The 10,216-nt window shown below is 45.1% G+C and overlaps 2 protein-coding genes across 5 annotated transcripts; one reads left to right on the top strand and one right to left on the bottom strand.

Annotated features, from left to right (window-relative positions):
• The first annotated feature begins 52 nt into the window (after positions 1-52).
• LOC117141465 lies at positions 53-3,859 on the top strand. 4 transcript variants are annotated; one of them, XM_033304926.1, is made up of 3 exons: positions 53-107; positions 2,245-2,405; positions 3,130-3,859. In XM_033304926.1, the coding sequence occupies exons 2-3, from the start codon at positions 2,331-2,333 to the stop codon at positions 3,652-3,654; spliced, it is 600 nt and encodes a 199-aa protein (XP_033160817.1). In that variant the 5' UTR covers positions 53-107; positions 2,245-2,330; the 3' UTR covers positions 3,655-3,859. The 4 variants fall into 4 exon arrangements, with proteins under 4 accessions (XP_033160817.1, XP_033160819.1, XP_033160820.1 ...); XM_033304928.1 differs by lacking the exon at positions 53-107 and adding an exon at positions 716-821; XM_033304929.1 differs by lacking the exon at positions 53-107 and adding an exon at positions 1,975-2,139.
• A 307-nt stretch (positions 3,860-4,166) lies between these two features.
• LOC117141404 (titin) lies at positions 4,167-8,407 on the bottom strand. Its single transcript, XM_033304826.1, has 3 exons — positions 8,104-8,407; positions 6,854-7,171; positions 4,167-6,795 (listed from the first exon to the last, which is right to left on the bottom strand). Exons 1-3 carry the CDS (start codon positions 8,173-8,175, stop codon positions 4,453-4,455), a joined length of 2,733 nt encoding a protein of 910 aa, XP_033160717.1. The 5' UTR covers positions 8,176-8,407; the 3' UTR covers positions 4,167-4,452.
• Positions 8,408-10,216: the final 1,809 nt, after the last annotated feature.

Genomic DNA, 10,216 nt, shown 5'->3' with positions numbered 1-10,216 from the left:
ATGGCTAAAGCGGCATCACTGACCACGATCATTGGGGATTTCGTTAGTAGCGCGCTTACCGGCCGAGGAAACAGGTGTACAAAAAAAACGAAGCCATCATAAAATCGGTAATTCCAAAGTGACTACCCCCATAATCAATTCAGAAATCAGCGGAATTATATTGAGCACGTTTACGCATTTAGTTTACTCAAGACTTATACCCATTTTTGTTCAAAATGACAATATAACTTTTACCTATTTTACCTGTGCTGGATTCCGCGTGTGCGTGAAGTAGTGAGTGATAAGATTAGGCGAATGGGTAAATGTCTCCCTACGTGATAACAGGCAATTGGAACTTGAAGAGAAAACAAAGTGAAAAAAGTGTAAATAAAAGAAACCAAAATAAGTGAATTAGTCACTGTGAATGGAAGGGAGTTAGTGCGAGCTCCACATACACAAATCTATATGTGCGACAAATGACAGTCATCAGCAGTGCCCGTAAACAAATTATGATAAAAAAGATAAATCTATTATACGAACAGAGGAGATATGCTCATATGAGCAGCTTCCGGCTTTCGTACCGCTTAAACTGAAATGTCCAGTGGAAAATGATCTAAATTGGACTGCGAGTGCTACCGAACCTGTCTCCGATATTGTTATTGTTATGGTTGTTGGCATAATGATAGCAGCAGTGATATAGGCATATTGGATGGGGAGAAAATATGTAAAACACATATAGTATATAGTATGCCATACAGTATAAATTTTGATTTTCGAACAACTTCTAAAATGTAACATTCGTTAGTAACCCAAAAGTAAACACCGATAAGGAGAGTACAAAGGTGAGCGTAAGGCTGAGATTTATATGGCTATAGATTGGAATAGCGTGGCAAACGTTGTAATCTGGTAATATATCTAAATTCGATAGCTGTGAACGTGATCTTCCTGAAAATCTGGATCAGGCAACTTGTAAATGGCGTTAGAACAAAAGATCTGATGAGCACACAATTAGTCGTGGGTTTTGTGTCTACAACACAGGCCATTGTCACTAGTTATCCGCTTGGGTCATTGGCATTAAAATGGTAGTCAGAGTAGAACATAAAACTAAAAAAAGTATTGGTATAGTATATTAAAGTTCCCCCTCTCGCTCGCAAATGACGTCACATAGGTGAAATGCATTGCACTGAATTTATTTCCATTCGTTTCAGTTTTGGTTTTAATTCGGTTTTCTCTCGTCGGTCATTAATTGGCAGACATGCAACTATTGCAGCATGGCCATTGTAATACATACATATGTACACACATATGTATATCCGGTATAATGCTCCTATATTCATTGGGCATTTGGAGTGGTCAGCGGGCTGCGTGAGGAAATATTAATAATACATTTCTAATAAATAGTGTGCAGCATAGAGTGCGTGTGGAAAAAGTGATTCAACAAGTTGGTGATCGAATACCCTGCTTGAGTGGCGTTGACTGGGTTATCAGTTGCAACATACTCGTCTTACCTCATAATTATTATATGATTAGATTTAAAATGCTTGACCACTTGCGGGCATTTCCGCTGATCCACTGAAAAAAATGTTTTACCGCTAGGAGTGCTAAAGATCACAATGTAACTCATTCGTCCTTTTGAAAGATAAGATAAAGATAATAATATAACTCATTCATCCTTAAAATATACGATAAGATAAGATATCTATTTAAAAGGCTCTTTAAGCATTTGATATTTCTTTTTACTGCTTATTTCTCTCAGTGCCGGCTGTCGCTTCTAATATCAGTTGTTTGTGCTTAGGCAGCGACACCGCGTGAGAGAAAAAAGTTATCTGAGCACTGCTTTTGTTTAGCCCATTTGTTTTGCCTGCGCTCTTTTCTGTTTACCTGTGCTCGAGTGGGAGGGGTGGGGAGCGGCCTGGTGGCATTGGGAGCGAGTGAGAGGGAGTGGAGCTAGCTGGGGGCACAACTTGCGACACCTTTTGCCGCCGATCGCGAGTTCAGTAGCAATCGGTAGCCGGCGACAGCAACAACAAGCCAAACAGAACCATTAGTCGACCCGACCGATATTCAGCGGAATATAAACATATATTCATAACATATATAGGTTTAAAAAGCGCACACAAAGTGAACCATGTAAAATTCAGCGATTACGGTAGAGATATGGTAATGCAGCGGTGGATGTGAACTCCGTAAGATAGCACATAAAATATCCGCGAGATACATTTAATGGGAGCATTACTCAAGCTCGTGTTTTTTGCGCCCTTTCAGTAGGTTTGCGGTGAATGCGTTCAACGGTGGATCTTCGCTTGCACCTTTCGCGATAGACGAGATACGGATACAGATACAGATACAGAATGGCCTCCAACAACAGTAGTACCACCGATCTGGACAGCCAGGTCAATGTGGAGGATTTGCCCATAACTTTCAAGGTGAGTGTTCACATGGCGAAATGCGTTTTTAAATTTAAATACTGTGAAATATGTGGCGCAAGTTCAGGTACCAATCCCCCATTAAGACCTCTTAAATATATGACCGAAAATACACGGAGAAAAATTATGCTATGATAGGTACACAAAAATCAATGAGCTACCCCATTTAAAAAATTAAATGAAATAGTAAAACGATTTATGTACAGTGTATCTCGTATAATCAAATTAAACTATTGGTTCCATATTGTCTATTAATATGACATAATCCACTGTTAAAATGTATATCCTAATTTTTCGATGACCGATTTTTTATGAGTGCATAAACGAACAAAAGCAGACATCTGAACATAATACCACCCGCACATGAGACATGACCAAAAAAAAGAGCCAGACACGCATGCGTCACGCCCTGCTGAACTTCACTCGGGGGCGGTGAGGGGAAAGGGGCGTGGCAGTGGCACAACATGAGCAACAGCAACAGCTTTCTGGCTTGGCTGTGGACATCCGGTCGCAGGTCGGATGCAAATGAAGCGACTCTAACGGCAACGCATGCGCAGCGGAAACCAATGCCACCGATGAATAAATCCCACAACGTCCATGAAAACATATTCTTTTACTCACGTAAAATACAAATATTTGGTTATGTACTCATTGGTATTTTTTTTTCACTAAATGCTGTGTATAATCGGCAATCTTTTTATTAATACACATTTTCTCGCTGCAGGTGAAGTACATTGGCTCCGAAGTGGCACGTGGCTTATGGGGCATCAAGTATACGCGTCGTCCGGTGGACATAATGGTGGGCGTGGCCAAGAATCTGCCGCCCAATAAGGTGCTGCCCAACTGCGAACTGAAGGTGTCCACCGAGGGAGTCCAGCTGGAGATCATTTCGCCCAAGGCCAGCATCAATCACTGGAGCTATCCCATCGACACGATTTCGTATGGCGTTCAGGACCTGGTCTACACAAGGGTCTTTGCCATGATCGTGGTGAAGGACGACTCGAGTCCGCATCCCTTTGAGGTTCACGCCTTCGTTTGCGACAGTCGTGCAATGGCGCGGAAGTTGACCTTTGCCCTGGCCGCCGCCTTCCAGGATTACTCGCGACGAGTCAAGGAGGCAGCCGGCGAGGAGGAAGGCGAGGGCACGGCCAGCGACACTATTACGCCCACACGACAAAAGTTCGCCATTGATCTGCGAACGCCGGAGGAAATCCAAGCTGGCGAACTGGAGCAGGAAACGGAGGCGTAGTTATCCCGGTGATCCTGCGTTGGCTCCGTCAATGTGATGTGATGTGTTAGTTACTTAACGTCCAGTGTTCACTGTATCTGTAAATTGTGGTTCTCTCACCTGGTAGTTGCCTCATACAGCTAATTACCCAAAGCCTAAGTGTTAATACGATTTGTAAACGATTTTCTAAAATAAATTACGAATATGGTATGTTTGACTATTTGAATATTGATGTTGGAATACCCTTCGCAGTTCGTTTCCTAAGTCTTTCGTATTTAGAACATACATTTTTAAAATGGTAAAAAGTTTCAGGGTTATAGAATTAACTTAAAATATTTCTATATTTTAGGTGTTATAATTTTTTTAGGTTGTTTCTAAGCGTACCATCTCTACCGTGCAGAAATTGAATGCGATTAGGCAAAACACAGGACACTCAAACCTCTGCACGATGGAGTTGATTAGCTGGCCAAAAAGAGTTCTTTACCTATTTTACCCCACCTACATCAAACAATTTCATTATTTAATTTTTAATATTTTTATTTTAAGATTTTTTTGCAATTTTTTTTAGTTTGTTTCTTTAACTGGTCGGAACAACAATTCTAAACTTAAATTTCAACGCTCGTCCGCAATTATCCTTTAAGAAATGGCCATAAAACTAGGAAATCAAAAAATTATTAAATACAACTTGCCTAGGTGCAAATGAGTGGGATAGCGTATTGGGAACTAGGAGGTGAACGGGGTTCCGGTTCGGGCTAAGTGGGAGAATAATCCTTGCCAGGATTGTTATCTGTCCTTCGCTGTATCTCCCTTTGTTCCTTTTTAGCTGGCATCGGCGCGGAACAGGAAACGTCGCTTGCGGGCATCCATCTTGGGCTCCCGGACTTCCGGTTGGGATTCAGTTTCCGGCAGCGCTTCCGTATCCACTTTGCTCACCGTTACGGGCAGCGTTTGCACCTTGGACATGGCGGGTTCTGCAGCGGAGACGCGTTTGTAAATGGGCAGGATGACTTCCTCTTCCTGCCCGGCAGTGGATGCCGCCTCCTCCGTGGCCTGAGATTCAGGCTCCAACTGTTCTGAAGTGCTCTGAACCAAGGACATGGGCTCCGCAGCACCAGGCGTGAGTATCAGCTCCATGGGAGCCATCTGATCCTTTTTGGGCGTCTGATCCAGACGCTCTTTGACCAGCTCCACGATGTCCTCGATGGAGGGCATGTAAGCGGCTGTGACTAGACTCTCCTGGGCGTCATCGTCGTGGGAAGCTGTCTGCTCGGGCGCGACCACCAGCTCAACCTCTGTCTCTGGAGCAGTCTCTTTGATTTCCTCGGGAGTGCTTTCCTTGACTTCTTCAGGAGAAGATTCTTTAGGCTCCTCCATAGGGGATTCCTGGATTTCTACACTAGGAATCTCTTTGACTTCCTCAGGAGCTGTATCGACAACTTCTTCGGGAACGGATTCCTTAGCTTCTTCTGGAGCACTTTGCTTGGTCTCCTCTAGAGAAGATTCGGATACCACCTCGGGAGCGCTTTCCTTAGCGACCTCTGATGCCTCAGAGATTGCGGGAACAGGCTGGACTTCCACGGGAATAACCCGGACTGGGATTCTGTAGTCCATGGGCATATGTTGGACCTGCATTATATTGATGATCGGAGAGTCCTGCATCATCTCGGTCTTGTGGGACTTCTTGTCTTCGGCTTCCTCCAACAACTGCTCCTCAACTGATGCATTCTTGTCCACGATCTCGGGCTCCGGAAGTTTAGCCTCCTCAATGGACACATCGGGATTATTTACTGGCAGTATACTCTCAGCCAAGTCAGTCTCTGGTTTCTCTTCATTCTTTTTCAGGGTGTTCAGAAAGTCGGTGATCAACTGTTCCGCTTCGGCGGCCATCACGGGATCCACTGGCTTGAAGCCTCCCAGGGACTCCTGCGCCTCTCCATCGTTAGTGTTATCCAGGATTTCTTCTACAAGAGGACTGTGCTGTTCCATTTCGGGAGTGGCTGGCATGCTCTCGGGGGCATCTGCCGGCTTGGCCGCCTCCAGAGCCTCTAGGTTAACCAAGGGTTCCTCATGGGAGTTGCTGGCCTCGATAATAGCTGGATCCGATTTAATTTCCTCGGGCTTAGCTTCTATGATCTGCTCCACCTTGGCTGGCACTTCGGGCTCCTCTTCGGCTTGAATTTCCTGGGGTTTCAGCTCCACCTCCGGCTTAGCTGCTTCTTCTGACTTGAGTTCTTCTTCGAGTTTCATTTCTTGTTCCGGCTTTAGCTCCTCCTCTGGTTTGGCCTCTTCGGTTATCTTAGCTTCCTCCTGCATTTCGGGTGCTTTCTCGATTTCCTGGGGCCTTGATTGATCCAAACTTTCCACTATGACTGCAGGAATCTCTTCGATGGCTTCAATGGGCTTGACATCCTCGATCCTGGTATCAATCTCCACCTTCGAGGGTACCACTTCCTCAACAACGGGCTCTGGCTGAACGAAAGTGACAGCTGGCTCGGAAGCCTGAACTTCTGGCTCCTGGACTTCCACAGGAATAACTTCCGGTTCCGCGAACAAGGTCTGCAGTTTCAGTGTGGGTTGGGGCTCACTAAGTTGAAGAACTGCCTCAGTGACCGCGGGTTCATTTTCCACGACCTCTTCAACTGTTTTCACTGTAGTTGGTGGCTTATTGAAGATAGCTGGACGCTTGCGGATTCCATTGAATAGCTCATTTCGCATAGGTGGGGCAGCAATTGCAGGCCTCTTCACCTGGGGTCTTTCCTGATGGGGTCTGCTGGTGAACCTCTGTGGCTTCATGGGCTTCGACTCCACCTCGACGTGGGAAATTGGCTCGGGAACAGCTTCTACCTCAGGTGCAGCAGTTACTGCAGCTGGAACCTTTCTCTGGGGCTGGGGCTTCCTTCGGTTGGGCTTGGGCTTTTGGACCTTGACTGGCTTCATGGGCTTGGCTGTTTGGACTTCTGGTTCCGCCGGGACCTCTGGCTCTGACTCAACGGTTTCCGGTTCGGGCTCTGACTCCTCCTTCTCCGGCTCCTCGCTCTCCACAGGAGTGGGCTTACTTTCCTCCTCCGCAGGACCACCAAAGTTGCCATTCAGTTCGTAGTATCTGGAGCTATCCTCGCACTCGATGGTCATGTCCTCGCGGCGCATGCAGGTGAACGATTCCTGTGAAAAAAGTTGAATATATTTAGACTAAGCCAAGGATTCGTTCCAGAACACCCACCTGACTGAAGATGGTCTCCTCTGGGCAGATGAAGCTCCAGCGGAAAGTATTTTCCCTGCCATCGGCGTAGGTAACCGGCAGGCACACGTGGAAGATCTGACAGTCGTTCTCCACATCGGCATAGTAGCCATAGGTCTTGTTGACACACGAGAAGTTATCCGTGATGTCCGAGCGGATGGAGGTGGCGTTGCTGGGCAGGGTGAGCGTTCCCATGGAAGCTGCTTCCGCTGGAGCCGACTCATCCTCCGTTTCGGTCTGTTCCGGCATTTCCACCTCAGCTGGCACGGGTTCCTCACGCGTCACGGGCGCTTTTCTCTTCTGTTGGATTTAAGAAAAAGGAGAAATATTCATACAGCTATTTAAGGACGAAAATGTGATCCAGTTTCTGGAATCTACGATGGCTTGTATCCCATTCCCATTTCGTATCCTATCTTTAAGCCAGCTGTACGATCCATTCGGCTAACGAGGTACGTGATGAGCATGGATAATCCCGTGGATCCAGCACGTGACTTTGCGATCAACTAGGCACCCGAAAAATTTCACTTGTGTTCTAGTTTTCGTCTACGAGGCGGCGGCAAGTGAAAATTAAATTGAATCGAAGCGAATGGACTCGAATGAAAAAGGTGAGTTAAAGCCCAGCCCACTGTGCACTTCGCACCTGTTGCAGCCCTTTTATGGGTCTCGCTGCAATTGAAGTCACTTTCGAATGGAACGCTCACATATTATCACATAATATTTTAGCCATATGGATTTGTTATTAACTTATTATTTTGGGCCCTGCATTTCAATGAGTTGGTGCCAAAAACTTTCAGTTGTACGTAGACCCTTCCCGAAAAAGGGTACCCTTCATGAGTAATGCAAACTTAAAGACTTTGGTGCTGGCAATTCTTGGAAGCTTTTCCAGTGATTTCTCTGGCGAATTCTCGCCGGCTTCTACCTGTCATTAAGCCACCTGCAGTGCCTATAAATACCATAGACCGAATTGTCTTGGAGTCTTGGCCGTTAAAAAAGGCTAAACGCTCGGCATACCAAATAAGCCAGGCCAAAGAAGTAGAAGAGGCATTCGTCATTCAGGTATGCAAATGCGAGTGAGTCCAGGCCATGTCCCATTAAGATTTCATCGTATGGCTCGGCGGGCCGGCAAACCATCCACTAACAGTTTCCCATTTCCGTTAAGGCGAACGGAAGTGGTCTTCGGTGGTCAAGCTGTCTGCTGCATGGATATCCGACCACTGGACTCTAACACTCACCTGGTGGGCGGACAGAGGTCCTGCGCTGCAGGTGGCCGTCAAGAGAAGCAGCAAACACAACGTTTTCCACATTTTCACACACAGATTGTTCAGTTTTGGTCACTATATATCACTTGGCTCGTAACACTTTGCTTAAAAAACACATGCGATAATCCGTTTTCTGGGTTTTTGGCTCTTTTTCTAGTGCTATTAGATGTGGGTGTGTGGGCTGCGATTAATCCAATTCGATATCCCGGCTATATATTTGGGGTAAGACCAATGCTTGCACTCGCACTGCGGGCTCTTTGCACACCTGTGAGGCACCGTTGGCTGGAAAATACTAACTGCCACCGTCCACCAGGCCGCCCAATTTATATATTCTTCGCGTTGATTTATTAAGAATGCAAAAAGGCAGAGAAACCAAAGAGTCACGCACACACAGAGCAGCCCGAAGAAAGGTGGGCACTACGTATGTGGGTACAGTAACAACTCAATTACAACCACACACCATTACCTTTGCAACTGGAACCCTCTTCTTCACCGCAGACGTGACATTGCGCATACGCACTGTGTGCTGGTGTGCGTGGCGGTAAGTTTGGCGCGCATGCGCTAAAGTGTGCCGACGTATGTGGAACTCAAGTTGTGTGGAACCTGAGCGAAGAGACAGCTGAAGAGCGGCAGGAGAAATGATGGTCATGACCATGATCTTGTAATATCTCAATAAATTAGTACAAAATGCGAAATAAATTACCACACTTTAATTATTATTATTAATTTCAACCCATTTACTTAGTTTTTCCAAGAAATAATGAATATTTCCTTTATTAGTAATAATGACAAAAACTCATCTTTTTGAAGTGATTCCCCTCTAATTAAAACTAAATCCTTCATTAAATCCCAGATACTCATTGACATTTGAGAATCCCCCAGTTCCGGCAGCGAAGTATTTCCAAAGAAGCCAGTGATCTTAGTTGGGTGACAAACTTTTATTACCAAGAAATTGTTTATCCATTAGGAGGCATCCAGAATGGCAGTTGGGTGACGAAGACACGAGTCCGCAGAGCAGATTACACTCGAAAGATTGCCCCGGCGACGACGTGAGATTGCAATTTTATAGTATGGAGTGGTGGTATCATGCCATATGATTCTTCTAGAGATGGGCAAACTAAAATTCGACAGGGTTCATTGGCTTGGCCCTGGGCGATTTGCGTGGAAGGATTATGCAACAAACGAAATATCATCATGCAGTGACTTTCACACACACCCAAAACTAAGAAACTAAAAAAAAGAGACCGAAAAACCAAAATAAACCCCATTCGCTGCGAAACTCCCAAAACAAGCGAAGCCTATTAAGGCGCATTAGCAATTTAGAATGGTGTGCTACCATTTCGCATGCGAACGAGCCGTCATTGAAGTCCACGTATTTTGTGGTGCCGTATTACGCGACAATTATGAATTTCTAATTTCATGTTTAGTGCCCAGCCATTTCCCCTTTCCTCCCCCCGAGTTCTATCAAAATCACGTACACCCACAGCTGAAAAAAGCGAAAGCTGCAGAAGTCAATGGCATCGGAAATGGCCATTTAAATGGCTAATATTTATGGCACTTCTTATTAATTATTTATCGACTGGCGCTAGTTAGTTGTCATGGCTGTACCTGCCTCGTTCAACACAAAGGCGGCTGATCAAAGGCGCTTTTTTGGACTATCTGATTATGACTATCTCGAGTTGTTCATCTTGTAAGCGAACTGAGAGCTCCTGGCATAATAATGAGACATAGTAGGTATAGGGGTTCTGGATGATTAAGATGCCATGGAAATCATATGTGTTTCACTTCATTTACCTCATCTTCCCTCAATAAGGTTTATTTTTGTTAGAAGGTACTATTCTCTGCTAGAATTCCATGGAATAAAAATAAATATATTTATTTATCTATCTTTTATGCCAATTGATTCCTTTAAAAACGATTAAAGTGAGCAATTCTGCGAACAAACCACAGCTGACTTCTTTAAGTCAAACTCTTTTAGCACGATTATCATCAACATGCCTTCATGCACTTTATTGCACTTGGCAACAAAGTAACTCGATTGCAATTTGCATGAAATGTTTGCCAGTAAAAAAGGCATAAAGGTCCC

Source organism: Drosophila mauritiana, chromosome 3L, assembly GCF_004382145.1.
Source record: "Drosophila mauritiana strain mau12 chromosome 3L, ASM438214v1, whole genome shotgun sequence".
NCBI lineage: Eukaryota > Metazoa > Arthropoda > Insecta > Diptera > Drosophilidae > Drosophila > Drosophila mauritiana.
Note: the sequence above shows the minus strand (reverse complement) of the source record. Positions and strands in the feature narration are given on the sequence as shown.

Excerpts from the sequence above, each read along its gene's own strand:
- LOC117141465 (XM_033304926.1), top strand. The coding sequence starts at position 2,331 with ATGGCCTCCAACAACAGTAGTACCACCGATCTGGACAGCCAGGTCAAT. Across the intron at positions 2,406-3,129 it reads ATTTGCCCATAACTTTCAAG|GTGAAGTACATTGGCTCCGA; the intron begins GTGAGTGTTCAC and ends TTCTCGCTGCAG.
- LOC117141404 (XM_033304826.1), bottom strand. The coding sequence starts at position 8,175 with ATGTGGAAAACGTTGTGTTTGCTGCTTCTCTTGACGGCCACCTGCAGC. Across the intron at positions 7,172-8,103 it reads GACCTCTGTCCGCCCACCAG|AAGAGAAAAGCGCCCGTGAC; the intron begins GTGAGTGTTAGA and ends TAAATCCAACAG. Across the intron at positions 6,796-6,853 it reads AGGAGACCATCTTCAGTCAG|GAATCGTTCACCTGCATGCG; the intron begins GTGGGTGTTCTG and ends CTTTTTTCACAG.